The sequence below is a fragment of the Symphodus melops genome (genome assembly GCF_947650265.1).
Source record: "Symphodus melops genome assembly, chromosome: 11".
NCBI classification, from domain to species: Eukaryota; Metazoa; Chordata; class Actinopteri; order Labriformes; family Labridae; genus Symphodus; species Symphodus melops.
This window is the reverse complement of record NC_136701.1, coordinates 1169744-1190115: the sequence shown is the minus strand read 5'-3', so window position 1 is coordinate 1190115 and position 20372 is coordinate 1169744. Positions and strand designations below refer to the sequence as shown.

At 45.0% G+C, this 20372-nt stretch overlaps 1 protein-coding gene across 1 annotated transcript in view; it reads right to left on the bottom strand.

The window, feature by feature from the left end:
- Positions 1-11567, bottom strand: part of mark4a (MAP/microtubule affinity-regulating kinase 4a) — a 29454-nt gene extending 17887 nt beyond the window's left edge. Inside the window, 3 exon segments of the mRNA XM_079356297.1 lie at positions 3099-3152; positions 5625-5822; positions 10820-11567. Of these exon segments, the coding sequence (XP_079212423.1) occupies positions 3099-3152; positions 5625-5822; positions 10820-10873 (306 nt within the window). The 5' untranslated portion in view covers positions 10874-11567.
- Between the last annotated feature and the right edge of the window lie 8805 nt (positions 11568-20372).

Below are 20372 nucleotides of genomic sequence, written 5' to 3'. Positions count from 1 at the left end.
ATATATTTGTACACTTAGTTGGAGTCGAGCGGAGGGGATTACATCCGAGCCAGATGATTTCATATTATAACATTCAGAGCCTCGCTTAAAAAAAAAAAAAGTCACCATCGGTTTAAAACCAGTGACCCTCCTCCTCCTCCTCTTCATCAACAAACTGGGAAAAAAAAAAAGATGGAGCGATAAGCTTCCTATCCTCTTTCCTCCATCCTCCCCCCCTCTTCCATTTCCTCCGATGTGTGCGTCTCCCTCCTTCATTCACCCCTCCTCTCGCTGTTCCACCACGTCACTGTTGCCATAGTGACCCAGGTATTAAGAGCGGGCTCTTTTCCCAGCTTCTCCAGCTGTGCGAGAGCGAGAGAGAGCGAGAGAGAGCGAGAGAGAGAGAGAGAGAGAGAGAGGGGGAATCTTGGGATACGTAGTGCTGCTGGAGGCGACCCGGTTCATTCGCTGCTCGTCGGATCCGTCAAAACAATAAACAATCCCGGCGGCGGCTGAGCCCGGGTCATCGGTGGTGAATGAATAGTAATCCTGGCGATAAAGCCGACGGACGCACACGCTCTGTGGCTAAAGGGCGGCTCAGTTTCATAACACGGCGAGCAGATGGGAACTAAAATCCACTGAAAGATTCAAAGCTTCGCTTTTTAGGTGTGGAGATATTTTTCTGATCGTCGTGTGTAATCTGTGATTCCTCCGCTCGGCGTGATTTCACTTCCCCCTCTTATACAATACATCTCCCCTCTACATGCAGTAACCGTCCAGATTATGCTAATATGAGCTCTCTCATGTCTTCAGCGCTCAGGATTCTCTCGAGCCCACGGGTATGTAAAGAAGCTCGCTATCATCACCGGCCAATTGTCGAGTATTCTCTCCAATCAGCAGCCAATCCTTCTCCTCTCTGCCGTTTCCCACCGTCCTTTTCTCACAGCGGCCGCTCACGTCCAGGAAGGGAAAGCAGCCAAGAAGAAGAAGAAGACGAAGAAGACGGGATAAAAAATTAAAAAAAAGTCGAGAAAACAATAAGATGCTCCTTTCATGCTCGTCGTTATCTCTCTACAATCAAAGCATGGAGGGTTGCCGGTTCAAGTCCCGACGCGGACAAAAATATGGAACTTGGTCTGGTAGCTGGAGAGTTGTCGGACCACTTCTCGTGGACTGCCGAGGTGCCCCTGAGCAAGGCATCGAACCGAAGACCGAATGCATGTCCACAGGTCACGTGTGTGTGAGAGTAAGAACCAGATTAATAAACTATACAACATTAAAAACTAATAAAATAAAAATCCCTTAAAACAAAAAAAAGGCGTGAAGAAGAAACCGACCCTGAAATATTATCTGCTGTTTGTCCTGCGGAGTAACTTCATGTTTTTGTGTCTAAACATAAATGATGTGTCGCCCCCAGCTGGCAACGCTTGAAATAAAATACGCAAAAATCAGGAGGAATTACGAGGAAATGTTTAAAAAAAAAGTGCAAAAAGTTTAGAAAAAGCTGAAAAAAAAATTCTCCTTAAAGATTAAAAAAAAAAGATTTTTTACATGCAAAGTTATTATTGAATCAAATTGTAATAAAAGAAAAATGACATTTGCTGAACTTGAATAAATAATTGTTGTGGTATAATTTTGTGCTCCTGCTCTTTGTGTCTTGTCTTTTCTGTTATTCGTCCACAAAGAACTTTTAAATTGCATCCGTGTATGAAATGTGCCGTAATAACTCATCCGCCTCGCATCGCCAATAATCCATTTATTCTGCCGAGGGGCTGAATGTTTGTCCTCACACACAGGAAACAAACATCCTGCTGCAGGACAAATCGCATCAAGCACAGCGTCCTCCTCTGGAGTTTTTATGAAACGCTGCAGAGCGGACCAATCACAGGGTCTGTACCATGTCAGGTTGAAGTATCCCCACACCTTATTAATGGAAGAGATTCAGCTTGGAAGTAAAAACCCGTCCTGACAGGCGGCGGTGATTCTGTGCACAGCAGGATGTGTGGGACTCATCTCTGGAGCTTCCTCTTTTCAGGCTGCACAGAAACTCTGCATCTGCTACATCTCATGAAGACACACTGGTCTTCCCAGTGTGCGTAGCCAGACACACAGACATCTTCCAGGCAAACTAAATCGCACAAACGCCACACAAAGAACAATTATTTCCTCCCTGATTTGATCCTTCTGCTCTGTTCACTCCGTGCCCGCAGGCAGAGCAGCGAGTGCAGGCTGAGGGAGGTACAAAGCGATAAAAAAAGAGGGAGGAGCAGGAAGAATTAGTGCTAAATGAGGGAGACACTTTGGCCTACATGTGCACATGAGGAGCATTATGGGAAAATATGGGTTGGTTGAATGCGTCTCTGCATCTTTTGTCTGTCTTTTTTTCCCCCATCTTTCCACGACTTCGCTGAAGCACGCGACGGGAAAAAAAAAAAGCTCCTGCCTGACGTCGAGTTGAGACACGTTCAGGATCTGCAAGTCCAGATGTGAACTATTCCAGCTCCTCAGTCAGTCTGCAGCGTCAGTGCTGCACAGCAACGTCGCCCCCCCTTTGCTGCTGACCTTCATGCGCGAGAACCCTCCGACATGCAGAGGAAAAAACAAACACACACCTGAGTTTCCCCTAAAGACACCAAACCCAACACAACGGACCAGCGGGCAGCTACAGAACCCTGGCGTTTTGTTTCCCCTCCACGGTTAACGTGCGTTCAGGAAAGACAAATTAAGAACACGAGCAGAGAGAAAAACGATGGGTTGGTTTAGAGCCGGGTTTGTTTGATGAGTCACCCTCCTCTCAGGGCGGAGATTAACTCAGAGAGAGACGAGAGATGATGTGTGGAGCAGAGGTCTCCTCTCTCGCCCATCCAGTCTGTAGCACCTGCCAAACAGTATTACATCCCACGAGCCCCCCCCCCCCCCCATCAGCTGCTCTCTCTGAGGATGAACCTGAACCTCTCCGACTGCACAACAACATTTCATTTTTCTGGTTGAATGTGACGAAATGATTCACATTTCTGATGGCCTGCTGCTGCGTGTGGATGACGTACTGTACATGGTAAATGAAGGTTGTCGCATATGTACAATAAATGAATCCATCAGAATACAGAGGTGAGACTCACCTTTTGTAGGCTGGTTGGGTTCAACTGAGTTTTGTCAATGATTTTTATTGCAACCTAGAAAAAAACAAAATAAAACATTTTTGATGAGTAAAAGTAAAAAAAAAGATAATTTCTTCACTTATAATAACACAGAACATGAAGTGCAGATATACATACAAATAAATACCCAACATGTTTGACAGAAAACACTTTCAATTTGTCATCAAAATGGGTAGGTCAGCATGTGGTGGACACTGTAGCTTCAGTGTTTAGCCAGCTCTGCATGTGGTGGACACTGTAGCTTCAGTGTTTAGCCAGCTCTGCATGTGGTGGACACTGTAGCTTTAGTGTTTAGCCAGCTCTGCATGTGGTGGACACTGTAGCTTCAGTGTTTAGCCAGCTCTGCATGTGGTGGACACTGTAGCTTCAGTGTTTAGCCAGCTCTGCATGTGGTGGACACTGTAGCTTCAGTGTTTAGCCAGCTCTGCATGTGGTGGACACTGTAGCTTCAGTGTTTGGCCAGCTCTGCATGTGGTGGACACTGTAGCTTCAGTGTTTGGCCAGCTCTGCATGTGGTGGACACTGTAGCTTCAGTGTTTAGCCAGCTCTGCATGTAGAGACACTGTAGCTTCAGTGTTTAGCCAGCTCTGCATGTAGAGACACTGTAGCTTCAGTGTTTAGCCAGCTCTGCATGTGGTGGACACTGTAGCTTCAGTGTTTAGCCAGCTCTGCATGTGGTGGACACTGTAGCTTCAGTGTTTAGCCAGCTCTGCATGTGGTGGACACTGTAGCTTCAGTGTTTAGCCAGCTCTGCATGGGTCTGTAAAGCTTTCTGCGTTCTAACCTCTCTCCATGTTTAAAAAGCATCTCCAACATTGATCCTAGTTTGAGCAGCTTTCTGCTGCTGGAGCTTATAGACTGGAAGAATGATGGTCTATTTTAGTAGTCCAACCCAGAAGTAGCTTCTCCACGGGTTTAAACAAGAATTCTCCTATGGGATTTTTTATTGGATTTTGGATCATTGCAGAAAATAATCTCTGTGTCAAACACACGTTTCTGATGTGTAGCTGTTTTGTTCAGCTGGATAATCTTTACAGATGAACATCATTTATATGAAGTTTGAAGAGTTAATGGAGCCCAGAGAAGTAAAAAGCTAACGTTATGCTACGAGCTAACTACTGTACACCGCGGTCAGTTGATTTTGATGTCACGACTGTTTTGCTTCATCGATCTAATCAGCGGTTTTGACAAGCTAGCTAAACGTTAGCTTAATAAGTTGTTTATTAACCTAATATTTACAAGAACACTGACAAACATGACTAGAGACTGTAAGGAGGATTAGGGAGAGAGTTCCCGGCGTGATGACGTTTAATGTCTCCATGACAACCACTGTAGTCTCATTTAGCTACTTGTTAGCAACCGCCGTTTTAAGTTAGTGTAAAAACTTTAAAATTCACAAGTGGGGTCTTAGTTAACGTAGTTTATCTCGTCTAACAAAACATCAACATCTCTTCAGCTTGTGTTAACCACAGACCTTATTTCAGGCGTCTAAACACAAACACATTCAAAATCCACATTTAGAGTTTTAGAGTTAGGAACCCAGGGAGCTAACATGCTAACTCACTTCCTGGTTTCAGGACTCATTCCTGTGAGAAAATCCATCGCTGCAGCGCCTGCTGGCTTGACCTGATAACTGCTCTCATATCTGTCAAACTGAGGGGCGTCCGAAACACCTTAAAACCTCCTTCCTTCTCTGGCCAATGAACACATGTTGTTTTGTGGAAGCAGCCCAACAACAGGCAGATGGTTAGCTAGCAGTAGCTAGCAGTCTGACACACGTTAACTTTTTAAAGCATTTTTGTTACAAAACATAACAAAAGTTAGATTTCAGCTCAAAAATACACAACACGATCCACCATGTTTGTTTATGTTATTTAACTAATCTTCTCTGCCTATAAAATTGCTTTGCGCTTTATGCTGAATTAAATTTTAAATGTTGATTTGCCAGGTTTTGAAAGGTCTTTTTTCCCCATTGTTCGTTCTTTTCATTTGGTAACTGAAATTGTAGAAATCCATTCAGAAGACATTAAGTGGTCACGCCGTCCAATCAATAAAACCACCTATATACTCCTGCAGGTTGTTCTTAATGGTTTCTGATGGATCCATGAAGCTTATTTAAAAGACATATCAGAGTCGTCCTTAATGCACTGGAATCATTTCTCTGGTAGTTACAGTGTTCATGGCTCCTTATAGATGTCACCACCACATCTCGTCTGTAATCAGTCAGTCCATTAGCGTTCAGCTGATTGACTGAAACCAGCTGAGAAATGTAGATCAGGCTGCACGTGAGGACAGGAATGACTTTCTTTAAAATGGTGGAAAATATGTTCATATAGAGCTGAGCATGTACCGGACACCAGGAACATGAGCTGTCTCGTCCCACTCTCCAAACATCACTTTATCTTTAACTAACTCACCACCTGACATCCTTCTAGTCCGTCCCATCCCCCCCCCCCCCACCTGGATTTCAGCGGCCCTGCGTCTCACCTCCTTGCCCGTCAGGATGTGTCGGGCCAGCTTGACCTTGGCGAAGTTTCCCTTCCCGATGGTCTTGAGCAGGCGGTAGTTGCCGATGTGCGGCTGCTCGTCGGAGCAGGAGGCGATGGAGCTTCTGCACCGGGCGCCCAGCGAGCTTCTGGACTGGCTGGTGGCCTTGTCTGCCCGGCTGGACCCCAGCGACACATGCTGGAAGAAAGAAGGGTCGGGGTCAAGGAGAGGGGAGCGGTCACTATCCGGGCAAACACCAGTGTCATATAGTGAAGCAGCAGGAGGGCGCCAGACCTTCAGGACTGCATCCTGCCAGGTCAAATAAAAGTCTTAAAAAGGGATGCTGCTCCTGACTCTGCTGTGATTTTTTAGCATTGACATCACCAACATGATGCAGCATGGAGTATCGTATCGGAGCCTGGTGGGAGGAGTCAACTTGTTTGGACTCACCTCCGTGTCTGCCAATCAACTTGTGACAGTCATTCGACCTTTCACTCTCCATTGGCGTCCACCCTGTTTGCTTACGTTGTCTTCCCTTTGACTTCGTTGTGTCAAATAAAAAGGATTTGTCTTCACACTGGTTACTGTTGTTGACAGTCCGACCTCGTACTGAAGACAGCTGGAGTTCAGAGACAACTTCTATGACAGCGTATCTCTATGTTTATATGACACCTGATAAACCAGATAAATAAAAAGGTAGTCAGCAGACAACCGTGGACAGGTTCAGTGAGATTTCTGCAGAGATCTAAATCAAACTCAAACGTGATTGGTCAGAACAACTCCAACTGCAAACAGGAACAGAAATAGATCCAATAGCAGCAGTTCATGTTCCTCGCTCACATATTCTGAAGGTATACACAGGTATGTGTTTATATGGGCGTAACAGTGGGCGTGAGTTATCAATCACAGGTGGCCACGCCCTAAATCACACTCGTAATGGGAGACTAATTTATAAACTGAACCTCACACTACAGTAAAGTCAGGGTAGCTTCATTTTCTCTAAATGTTTGTTGAAATCGTCTTTAGGTCCTGACAGGAATTAAAAACTCAGGTGCTCTGAAAAAGAAACGGAAAAAATCCGTCATCTGCAGCAGTTTGTAAACACGTCAAAAACTTCGACCAATGTCTGCACTCGGTACACGTTTTATAAACCAATCAGAGCCTCTCTACTCCACGCATGCACGAGCCCACACTCAAAGCATGAGCTTCTGCACCAATGGTGCTCGTGCATGTGAGTGAGGGGGCGTGGCTTTAGAGGGAGCACAGAGAGGGGGAGGGGCTGAGTGAAGAAGGAGCACGGAGAGAATGCTACTTTTAAAATCATGCTAGTTTTGCGATTTGACTCTCCGCAATAAACACGTCACGGAAGTCAAACGTTATCACAATAAATGAAAAACATCAACGTCATCAAGCAATGCTTTCCACCTCAGCGTGTTTATATTGTATCTCCTGGATGGGAGCCTGTCTATAAGTGTTCATGGTTTCAAACCTGCAGCTGGAATGTTTAGTGACCGGGGAATTCATCATTATGGGGATTTATTTTGGATGTACTGTAAAGCATAAAGAGTTCTTGCTATAATGCACTCTTTAGTTTGTGTTTATTAATCACTATTTATTTCACTATAGTGAAACATGTGAGAGCATAAACTCAGGTCATAAATGTGATAAATAATCAGCCCTATAGGCCCTTAAAAGGAAGCACGGTTCGGAGCATTGTCACATGTTATTGTTTCTGCAGCCTGTGATATTTAGGCAACAACACAGTATTTAAAGGCAAACTTTAAACTGGCTGTTTGTTGTGTTTCAGCAGCCATTGAGCTGCACAGGTAACAGTAAGCAGCCCGGCTTAATATCTAATCTTCTGGTGAAATCAGAGACATCGGCGTAATCCAGCGGCAGATGTTTGTGTTATAAAGTGTGCGTGTGTGTACCTGCCCCTCAGCTGTGTGTGTGTGTGTGTACCTGCCCCTCAGCTGTGTGTGTGTGTGTACCTGCCCCTCAGCTGTGTGTGTGTGTGTGTGTACCTGCCCCTCAGCTGTGTGTGTGTGTGTGTACCTGCCCCTCAGCTGTGTGTGTGTGTGTGTGTACCTGCCCCTCAGCTGTGTGTGTGTGTGTGTGTACCTGCCCCTCAGCTGTGTGTGTGTGTGTGTACCTGCCCCTCAGCTGTGTGTGTGTGAAGCGCACAACAACACCTAAGCGAGGTCGAGATCCAGACTGCTGTCAGACGAGTCTGACGCAACACAACAGCCTCATGAAGTCAATCTGAGCTCTGAAGCTTCAACACACCGAGCCCCGACCGCTGCTGTTATTATCACACATTATTGATTCATTGTTGAATTAGTCTTTTTGGTTTTTTTTTGTCTCCAGCGGAGGTCTTCTTCAGGTGATGACGAAGAAGGCCGGTCCACACGGAGCGGTTGTGATGACAGGCGCGCGGGCCGACGCCGTTATCCGAGAGCCCGCGGTGACTTCTTCTTCAATTTCAGAAACATGAAATCCTCCCAACACGAAGCAGGAGTCAGACGCTCTGTTAGCACCTTGTTAGCAGCTAGCATTAAACCCAGAGCTTCAGTCAGAGGTCATTACAAGTCAGGAAGAAGAAGAGAAGAGACACAAACAAACCTGACGTACACAACAACAAGGGCAAACACTGTGATTATCAGTCCTTCTATTGTTGATCATTCTCTGGGCTCGGGGTTAGCTAGTCGGGTCACGTCACGATTCGATGATCAGACGATGCACCTCAGCTTTGGATCTGTACGCATGCTTCACTTTTACCCGTCAACACAAACGAGCAGCTGAATTTAAACCCTTTTATTCAAATCAAATCCCACAAAACAAAATAAAACGTCCTTTTTCAAAGCTCTCCTGATGAGACTGAACGAGAGCAGACTCTCTCATGTCTCCACCTGGAATAAACGCCGTGCACGCACCTACGCGGCGGCGACCCCGGAACAGGAAGTGGACCGGTCCATTGCATTAACAGTCCATGATGGACTTTCCTGCATCGATGCAGCGTCGCGATGCATCTCACAATCGATTCTTTCCCGTTCGTCAGCAGTTCATATCGAGGTTTAACTCTAAGCATTGTGACATCGCTTCGATCATTCATTCACAACGTTACAGGAGAGAGAAACCCGACGGATGGTCGAGGTTTAGAGTCCACTGCGGCCGTGATCAGGGAGGTGAAGATGCATCGTTGGGCCGTTAAACATCGATCTGAAGTCACGTGCTGAGCGTCAGCAGCTGCAGAGCGGAGGCGGCGTTACCATGGCAGCTGCCACGCCAAACCATACTGACGAGCAAGTTTGCAGTCTCGCTCGCCCCAAACGAGTGTCAGAGCCAAAGAGAGGAAGGGGTGCGTCGGCGTTTTCAGGAAATAGATGAAAGGAATCTTTTTCTCATTTTGTCAAATAAACGATGAGAGGATCGTATCGGGAGTTGAGTGAATCGTTGCATCCTTATCCCTGCACACACACACACACACACACACACACACACACACACACACACACACACACACACACACACACACACACACACACAGCAGGAAGCAGAAAGATGGTGGGTGTGAGGGGGGAACAAAAGGGGAGAAGCAGAAGATGGAGGACGGACGATGTCAGGAGGAAAAGGGTCCGAAAAATACAAGACAGGGACGACGAGTAGAGAGAGAGAAATCAGAGCAGATGCCGGCACAGTGGTCCCTGGCTGCTTTCAGGCCCCGAGGCGTCACACTTCCATCCCCCCAGCATGTCATCCTGCTCTCTCTCACACACACACACACACACACACACACACACACACACGAGCACGCAGCCTGACGCCCCACCTTCAGACACTCCCTCCGTCGCATGCCTCCATCCCTGTTCTCTCAGTGCACCTAGACTCTCTCTCTAAACCTCCAAGAAGAGCCCCCCCCCCCCCCCCCCCCACACACACACACACACACACACACACTCACACTGTAAGGACTCACCTGTGCCAACATGGCAACACATCTCATCCGCTTTAATTCACTCGTCTGTCATCATCGCTTAATAGTGGAGTGATGACAGCGGATCGGACTCATTCTGACTGAAGATCTGCATTCATAATCAATCGCTCTTAAACACACACACACACACACACACACACACACACACACACACGCACATGCACTGGCTTAACCATCCCTGTGTGCTCAAAGCTCTGCTAACAAACAGATGGGAAGGGAGGGGGACTATTGCCAGAAGTGTTTAGGAGAGAAAAACGACATAATGCAACGTCAATCAGTGCACTAATGAGAGAGAGAGAGAGAGAGAGAGAGAGAGAGAGAGAGAGAGAGAGAGAGGTGATAGATAGATAGATAGATAGATAGATAGATAGATAGATAGATAGATAGATAGATAGATAGATAGATAGATAGATAGATAGATGGATCGATGGATGGATACATAAACAGATGGATGGATGGGTGCTGTGTGTGTACAGGCAGCAGGCCTCAGTATGGGATGTATGGCGCTGCTGTCTGACACCCACTGGATGTGGATGTGGATGTGGATGTGGGGTTGGGCGCTTTGTAGGCTGCGCAGCAAACGGACTGCACATCATTTTACGCAGTAATCCCCCCTCTCGTTTCAAACCGACAACCCAGATAGATTCTACATTTATTTTGGCCTTGTGTGCGCGCGTGCAATTTGAAGGTGGAGGGGGGGGATGCACGCACACAAACGTGCACAAACATGCACATTATAGGCGGCGGCGGCAGCAGGAAGCATAATGTGACATCACTATCTCTCCACAGCCTTCTAATGTGAGGTGACGGCTGGTGTTCAGGCTTTCTGCGCACATCCGCCGACTGTGATCGTATGCGGACGGACTCATTCCGGGCTGTTTGCCTGCCATCAGCTCTTTCTCTGCGCAGACACTCAAGGTTAGCCCATTTTCATAGCGCCTGTTCTGCCCAAAACATCCATCCAATAACACCTCCGGAGTCCCTTCAGCCTCCCGTGGAGGGGAAATAACAGCCTCATCCTGCAGCGAGAACGCGCACCGAGGATGCAAAAGGCCACATCTATGTGAGGGAGGTTTTATCAGAAAGGATGCACGATGTACCTTCTGCATGCACACAAACACACACACACACACACGCGCGCGCGCGCACACACACACACACACACGCACACACACAGGCTATAGGCAGTAATTGCACTTACATGGTCTCCAGTACTCCTGTCGTTTCCAGACGGTAATGCAGATCGAGAGGACATGTTGTTTCTTGCCTTTTTTCCCTGAGTTGGATTCACGGTGTGTTCGCGCGGATGATGCGTTCAGGCTCCACAGACACAAATAACATCCGCAGATCAGAGCCACCGTTCACGAATCAATCCGCCTCTTCTCCAGCCGGCCGAGCCGCGGTCGAGAGGAGACCTCTGCCTGTCATGGCAGCAGTGAATATCAGGAGGGAGGGTGTCCTCAAACGGGCTGCATGTTCCACCATGCACCTTGCAGAAACAAGAGGCCGATCAAGCGATGCAGCAGATGCAATGCAATGCAAATCCCGAGCTTGGAATAGGAGGCTAAAATGCGGAGATGTTTGGCCGGAGCCCAGCGTCTGTGTGGCGGCTCTCCACCCCCTGCTTCATATCGCCATACCAAACAAACACGGCTCCTCCCGGATGATCTCCATCCCCGCGTCCGTCATCACACTGACCGAGAATCTGTCACTTCAGCCCCGCCAGCAGCGCCTCCCCGCTCCGCCTGCACAAAACACGGCTTCACGGTGCAGCGGGGAACAGGCCGAGATGTTCACAGATCCGTATTCCCGGTCGGTGAGATGCGCACCAACGTCAAGCACGCACGAGAGCACACGGAAGGGAGTTCCGGTCGTTGGTTTCAAAATAAAAGCACGTTTTGGATGAATAATAAATATTATTGTTGGCCCAATGAGCAGAGTTATTACCCGAGTCTCTATATTTATATTTCTCTAGAAAAGAAGAATCAAATAAAGACAAAAATCTCACATTAAAATCATCATAAACGTGCAGAAACATTTTTATTGTTTAATCTTTAAGTTGATATAAAAACTGCTTCAGTTTGTGATTCTAGCCGATAGTAATAGTTCCTTTTTTTTTAAATCTTGCATTGATTTTTTTTTTCTGTAACTCTCTGAAGTCTTTCTAATGTTTGGAGTGCAGGGAGATATTTGCAAAGACAATATTAAGTCTATAAATATAATAATATTGGCTGGAAAGACAATTAAAATTCTTCAGGCTATCATGTTCATATTTCACAGCTGAGAACTTTTACTAACAGGTGTGATTTTGTCTCCACAGTAAGATTTGTGTCATTAATAATCTCGTTTCAAATCGGCCTACAGATGGGAAACTATTTAAATCACAAACGATTCAAAGAACAGGAGAGACTTTAGGTATAAAGAAAAAAAAAACAGAGAAGCTTTTTTTTATTCTCCAAAAGTGGAAGTTGGAAAAACTGGGGAAAAAATACTTTAAAATCAAAAGTCAAAAGTCAAAATGCACGTGACATTTACCATGAAAACACACACATTATAACATGATTATGTCCGTGTGTGACCTTCATCCTTCAGAGAAGAACAGAGCACACAGGATGGATGGATGAACCTCTGCTCCAGTTTGTTCCACTTTTATTTAGAAAAACCAGTCCTCTCGTTTCCGGTCTGATCCATCTGACCCTGTTTGTCTTGACGCAGCTGAGATGCGCCACATCAGAGATGTTCACAGCTCCACACACACACATCTCGACCCTCTGCCGGTGTCGCCGGCCTACATTTGCATAAAGTCTCCAAAGATGGCAGATCTGCCAAATCTGCAAATGTGTGATTGTTTCCTCCTCTCGTGTGATCACGTGTCCATGACAGACTGCACAGAGAGCTGCTTTAAGAGGAAATACAGGTTTTTTAACAAGTTCCTAAAATAATTGAAAACACATGACTCCATGATGAAGCTCTACAGGTTTACAGGTGATCAGAGATGTTTTAAAAACTGGGCAGAGGGAGGGAACATAATGTGAACAAATAAGATATAAAGTTGATCAGCTGTCTCCTTCTCTGGACACTTCTCTTGTACACAAACATCCGGAGGATCTCTTATCAGAGCATCAAAGCTTCTGGTCCATCATAAGGAGCACATGCTCCTTCTGTGGGCTCGGAGGAAAAGGCTGCACACGCATTCAAGCAAATATGTGAATGTACTGAGATCATAGATGGAGATCTGCGTCAGGTGTTTGTCGGGTTTATTCACTGAAACGACTCGCGAGCAGAAAAGGAATCAGCTTCTTGAACAGTTCAGGGGTCACGCGAGGGCACCAAGTCTGTCAGACCCGAACCCACCTGAGAGCCTGACGAGTGAAGGCGTGTCATCCTTCTGTTACTGTCGGCCTACTTAATGAATCACTCTTTAGATGAGTTCAAGCTGAATGGTGCATTTCATCATCACAGCTTTCTCTTCATGTATATTTGTGCTTTTTGAAGACGGCTGTGTGGTTCCTCTGTGTTGAAGAAGACACCCAGACATTACATGCTGCCTGGCTGGCCTACTTTTCCTCAGCAGTCCTCCACCTACACTCTCCTGTACGCCCATTCCCAGGAAAGCCGAGTCTCTCATTCCCACTGACTGTCTCATGGCTCGGCTGTGATCTTGATAATGGTGGACAAGTTCAGGCAGATCTCCTCGTCCCCCCCCCGTCTCTCTGCAGCCGAGTCTGTGATCTGCATGTTTTCAGTGTACACCGGGTTCGACTCATTCAGACCACCTCTGGAAATATCTTCTGATTCCTCAAACTATTCCGCAGCCCAACGCTGGTGGAGAGTTGGGATTAGCGGTTGGGTTAATCCACCATATGACCATATGGAGCTGATGAAACCGTTTTCATTCATCTGATAACGCAGATTAATTTATATCTGGAGCAAACTGATTGCCATGTCAACAGAGCGGTCACCTCTGCTTCAAAAGAAGACCTGCACTTCTCTGAATGGCCACTAGAGGCTGCCTCCAAAAGAGAGTCAATGCCCATAGAGCTCTATGTTAAAATGTCCAACTTCACAACATAAGCAGAATAAGTTTAAGGTAAGGCTACGTGTTGTTCCGTGTACATAGAGTGATACTGAACTGTGTTTAATCTCACAGCTGCGTGTTTGAAGAAAACACAAACGTCCATGAAAATATCCAACAGAAAAATTACATGAGAACAAAAAACAAGATGACAGTTCAGTGAACCTTTAAAAGCGTCTGCAGACTGTGGTGCCCTCTGGTGGTCAGGGAGAGCACTACACGGAGCAGTGGAGCAGAAGGCCCGGTCTCCAGTGGTGGGGAGTTAGGTATGTGGGGGGGGGGGGGGGGGGGGGGGCTCTCTACATATATAATTAGAGGTATACTTTAAGTGACCATAACTGTTGTTAAAACTCAAACATCAAACATCAAACTGTCCTGACTCAGGAGAAAATGTGCAAAAACACTGGAGGGTCCAAATGAAGCCCGTCCGTCCGTCCGTCCGTCCTTCCGTCCATCTGTCCCTCCGTCCGTCCGTCCGTCCTTCCGTCCGTCCCTCCGTCCGTCCATCTGTCCCTCCGTCCGTCCGTCCGTCCTTCCGTCCGTCCCTCCGTCCGTCCATCTGTCCCTCCGTCCGTCTCATAGTAGTGTGTGACGTTAAAATGATGCGTCTCCTCCCACAGCAGCTCTCTTCAACTCACATTTACTCTTCTATACATTTAAGAGTGTGTGTGTGTGTGTGTGTGTGTGTGTGTGTGTGTGTGTGTGTGTGTGTGTGTGTGTTGTGGAGGTTGGGATCAGGCCACAGATTCACACACTCAAGCACTTCACTCCGGATGTCAATTAGGTCAATACGGGTTTAGTCCTTTGGCCTCAGGCTGGGAGTTGGGAATGAGCCAATCAGCCAATCAGCATCAAACAGGAAGCTGTCAGGTGAACGTGCTGCGTCACAATAAAAGACGCCATTATTTGGCTTTTTCAAACATTTTTAAATGTAAGTTTTTGGTTGATTCTGATCCTGGTCTGTAAAAAGGGGCGGAGCTATTTGTCCTGTAAACACCAACAGGAGCCACTAGAGGGCAGCAAAGTGCAACATTTGTCCCAGAGCGTCACTGAGACTTAAACATCCACAACAACATGGACTCTTCAAACACACTTCACAAGTTATCATGAGTTATTGATTGATTTATTATTGGTTGGTTGGTTGTTTGATTGATTGATTGGTTGGTTGTTTGATTGATTGGTTGTTTGATTGATTGGTTTTTTGATTGGTTGATTGGTTGTTTGATTGGTTGGTTGGTTGGTTGATTGGTTGCTTGATTGGTTGTTTGATTGATTGATTGATTGGTTAATTGATTGGTTGTTTGTTTGATTGATTGGTTGGTTGTTTGATTGGTTAATTGATTGGTTGTTTGTTTGATTGATTGATTGGTTGTTTGATTGATTGGTTGTTTGATTGGTTGTTTGTTTGATTGATTGGTTGGTTGTTTGTTTGATTGATTGATTGATTGATTGGTTGTTTGATTGATTGGTTGACTTTTTATTCATGAAGTAGAATCATAACATGATATATATATTATATATATATAATTTTAATTGATTAGATATCTATAAACATGAATTAAGGAATAGATAAAATTGAAAATGTTCGTTCTCATGATGTCGAGGCCTAAATCGTTGTATTTGTTTAATATAAACAAATACAACGATCTAACGATCACAATACAGGAAACATCATTTACAACCTCCACAAACATCTCTGACTTACCAGCTGTGACGCTGCAGAAATTATTATTTTTCTTTTTTTTACATAAAAAACAAATTTGAGAAATGTTTCCCTCTGCTGCTTCAGCACAGAATAACATGCAATAATAATGATGGTGTTTATTAAACATGCATGTTATCAACAAACAGCATCATGTTGCTGTCTCGCCTTTCTTCACCCACCAGGTGTCTCCAACAAGCCTCCACTCTGGTCTCAGGCTCCCTGTCAATCAAAGCTTGTGACTTGTTGTTTTACACAAACAGGGGAGAGAGTGAGGCGCTCACACCGATGATGATGATGATGATGATGAGTAGCTTCAGGTGTCAAAGGTCAAACAGAGCGATTGTTAAGTGAAGAGCGGGCGGGTTTGGAGCGCAGCGTCAGCAGCAGAGAGGATGTGGAGTCATTAAGCTCAAACTTCAGGTCTGAGCCGATGAGAGATGGATCGGGGTTCATGACGGGGTGAGAGAAGCTGCTGAGACCTTTCATCTTGTGTTTGCACCAATAAATCTCTCCGGCTCATCAGGTGTGCGAGGAGAGAGCAGCACTGACAGCAACACAACCACCATGTTGTTGTTGTTGCTATCTTTAGCACCACGGCTTTATTTTTAAAACTCAAGATCTGGCTGAAGAGCTGGACCAAAACCTCTCCGAATTATGGATCCGTAACAGCCAATCAGACGCAAGGATCAAGTGTTCAACTGCCCAATAAAAAAAGACCAGTAGTGAAGAATCGGCTACTTTTGTCTGATTGGTTTCTAAGCAGTAAAATATTTCGGATATTTAAAATTCGTAAAATAAAATAAATTAAAATAAAATAAATTAAAATAAAAATTAAATTAAATTAATTAAAATGTATTTAAAATATTTAAATAAAAATATTTAAAACACTTCATGTGTCTTGTTTCTTGTTTTTCCGTCTGATCATCACAATAAAATAAAATCTTTAAATTCATTGCAGCTGAGTCGGCCGTCGTAGAAAACACACTTCTGACTGGACCCTCTGTCCACTTTCAATCAGTGAATTCAGGATTTAATCAATCCCAATGATAAACGGATGCTGGTTGATTGCACGTGTCCAACGCGCTGGATGTTTCCCTGATGACGACATGTTTGTTCTTCCCGTGAACAAAAGGTAACGCTCTGTTTGTTTAGCTGAAAGCTGCTTGTGCTTGTGAAGAAGACTCCCCCGCGTTGTTTTGTCACAGTCTCCTCAGTACGTCGAGCGTTCTTACCGCTAACAACTAATTTATTGGCTCGGACCATTTGCAGGAGCGGAAACTACTTTGCATGGCAAGGAATAAGTCTGCAGCTAAACAATGGTTCCTCTTGTGAAATATGGCAACAGGGTCTCACCTTTGGCTCCTTGTGCCTTCTCCTCCCCGGCTTGTTTACGTAAGCAGGTTGTGTTCTGTACCCCCATCAGGAAGAGGTGTTGCAGGAAACCCAAATCTGAGCGAGGATTTAGAGTAAACTCGCCACATTAGACCCCAAAAGAAAGCTTATCTGCTCCCGCAGGGAGGTGAGAGAACGGGTAAACAGCAGAGTGACCTGTGCTCCAGAACACACAGGGAGCCAGAGATGTCTGTGTTGTTTCCACCTTCGCTCTCATCGTCAACACAAAACTGCCGATCGACTTCAACGCCAACTTTTGTGTTTCAGCGCAAAACACTTGAGAAAGTGGAAAGATTGAAGAAATCCCCGACACCGTGCTGACCCTCCTCTCAGGAGCTTTGAGTTCAGAATCAGCTGAATGTGAACACTTTATTCAGCCTGCACATTAAAACTGCTGAGTTCAATGAAAACCTCAGCTGTGTTTTTCTTTGCTTGAAAGTTTTCTTCATGTGATGCAAAAAGCGTCATTTTGCATCACATGAAGAAAACTTTCAAGCAAAGAAAAACATATTTTTCTCGTCTCAGGGCAAAATGAGGTCTGGACTCACGACCATTCAACACTACTACCATGTTTCTAATGATACACAGCTTCATGTAAACGGGTGAAATATCCCTTTAATTAGACACGTGGCTGCATGAGCAGACGAGCCAAAGACAACTGGCCGTACCACTGAGCCACAGCCATCTTTGATTGGTGCCAATTTGTGCATTTGACCGATTCAAATTAAATTCACAAATTTTTTCTTCTCTATTATAATGTAGAATTTAAATGTTTTCATCCCATTATTGCTGCTTGTACACTTTTTTTTTTACTTAATGTAAATGCTTCATCCTCTTCATTATTTTTAATATTAATTTTTTCCTTTGTTATTTTGACAATGAAATTGTTGATTGATTACCAAATGAAATAATTGGATGATATACGTGCTGACTAAATCAAAGTCGGTCCTTCAGACTCACAGGAGACTCAGGAGAGAGAGGATAAAGACGAAGCCTGGAAGACGACGGCGTCACATCCAGACTCTCATCAGCTCCGGACTGTCCGTCTGTTCGCGGCTGCTTTGACCGCGTGTGTGTTTGAGGTTACAACAACAGCGTGGAGTAAAGGTGAGGCCTCTCAGACGGACAGGCCGAGGACTTCCCTCACAAATACACGGCCTGGAAGGATGTCCGTTTGTCCACCCTGTTTTTTCCATGCAGCTCTCTGACAGCTCTCTCTCTCTCTCTCTCTTCTTTCTTTGGCCTCTCTTCTATTTTTAAACCCTTCACTGTGGGAGCTGCTGAGAATCCTGCAAAGTGAAGAGTCACTCTTTTTATCATGTTGTGTTTGTGAGGCAGCGAGGTCACCTTTAAGGTGAAAACACGGTGTTCAGAACAATCCTTGAAATGTTAATAAAACCCAGAGTCTACGAGGGAGAATGACTCGAGAGCAGATTCAAGGACCTGAGGAACATCAGCAGCTTCACTGCCCCCGAAAGGACGATGAGGAAAAACCATCGATTCATTATGAAGACATTTTAAACCTTTAAAAACTCCGATCCAAAAGTCCCAAAAGTCTAATGAAAAGAAATGCCTGTGAAACTATCGACATGAGACGCAGAACACAGATCAGTCAAAGTGCTTCAATGAATGAATTATTAATAATCAATTAACTATCGCTGGAGCAGGTCTGAATCCAGGATCCATGTGGACTCTTTGCCCAAAACAAATTATTATGGAAGCTCGTTTCAGACAGTTAAAAAAAAAAAGAAAAGAAAAATTACAAACTTTTTTCTCCATTGTTAAATATTGCTTTCTCATAGTTAACTAAGTCATAATTACGAGATAATATCATAATTATGAGATACTAAGTCATAATTACAAGGAAGCAATATTTAGCAATGGAGAAAAAACGTTTGTAATTGTAATTTTTTTTCTTTCCTTCCATAAGTTCTGATAATAGGAGAAACATGTTACATGTTTCCAGAAGGATGTTTCAGGGTAATAAGCTAACGTGTTGCTGCTGCTAGCGGTGATTATGCACAGTGTAATAATCATGTGACGTGCGTCGTGTGTTTTCTATGATCTTTGTTTATGTCTGATTTTTATCTTTTGTGAAACTGCAGGACCGACTCCAATCAGAATATTTTATTTGTTTTCAAATTAAATCAAACTTGTGTCGTGTTGTTAGTTAGTTCAGTTTGTTTCTCCTGCAGCACACAGGAAGTGACGAACCTGAAAAGATGACTAAACATGAAGCTGCTGTTTGACACGACGGAGTTCTGCGTGCGTCCTCAGTCCAGCACGCAGGCGCCCTACGAGGAGGCCAGGTGTGTTTATCACCTGAGCGAAACAAAACTAAGTCAACTGAAGAGCAAGGTTCAAGGTTCAAGGTTCTTTATTTGTCAAATATGCTCCATGTTAAACATACAGCACAGATGAAATTGCAATCCCCCCCCCCAACCCCCCCCGTGCAAACCTGCAGTGCATAAAAAGAGCTCTAAAAAAAAGCAATACTATAAAACAAATAACTAAAGACAGACAATCGACAGACAAGGGCACTTATGAGTATCTCACCATGAGGTAGTATGTGGATAAATTAAAGTATTAATATAAACAGAGTGCAGATTAAGTTAAAAAGTGAGGTAGTGCGTTGTCGTGTAGCAAATAGTGCAAATAGCATAAACAATAAACGGCTGTGCAGAGTTTTTTAGAGCAGAGCTCAGAAAACATCTTTTTTTATTGCAACCTGCTTTAAGACAGAAATGATATTTTCTCTAACAGCGATCAGGTCTGAAGGTCGGTACTTTTCCATCTCGTTATTTGCAGCTGTATCATTGGCTGATTGGCTGTGATGCTGAGCGCTCTGCTGTAATGTGGCGGCGGCGGGGGGGGAGGGGGGGGGATGTACTCGCATAAATACAGACATTCAGGACAGACGAGACTTCTCCTGTTTTTTTCTCACTATTATATACACGTCAAAATATTTTAAACAAAGGAAAACAAATAAGTCCACAGGTTGGGATGTTTACAGTCTCCGTGGCATCGAGCCAGCACAGAAACTGGGCAAAATATTTAGATCCGCGTCTCCACCCAACATGCACCTTTTCTTTTTTTTTCTTTTCTGAGGAATCTGAAGAAAGACTAATGATTTAAGAATTTGTAGAAGTTTATTTTAGATTATTTCCCTGCTTGGAAAACAAAGGTGGACTTCCTGCGCTCCAGCGCGCGGAGGATGATTTAATGTGACTGTCTGATAACGAACCCGTGTGCTCAGTCATGCCGGGCCACGCACCTCCTCTCTGCTAAATAAAGAGCCACTTGATGGATAAACGGGGAGAACATAAATCAGGATATCCCATCAGGAGTGACGAAGTGCACCATTGTTTGGGTCCAAGTGGGCAGCCATCCTGACAGACGCTGCAGGCTGGACGTGGGACAGGACAGGAGGTTCTGTATTTACTCTGCCCTGATGGGTCATGTCAGAGCAGGTTATGTAATGTGACGGCTGACAGCGACACACCCTGCGCTAACTCTGCGTCCACGAACGCCATTTATGGAGCGTCGATAAAAGGAGAAGTCAACGAAGCGGCTCTGGGTACG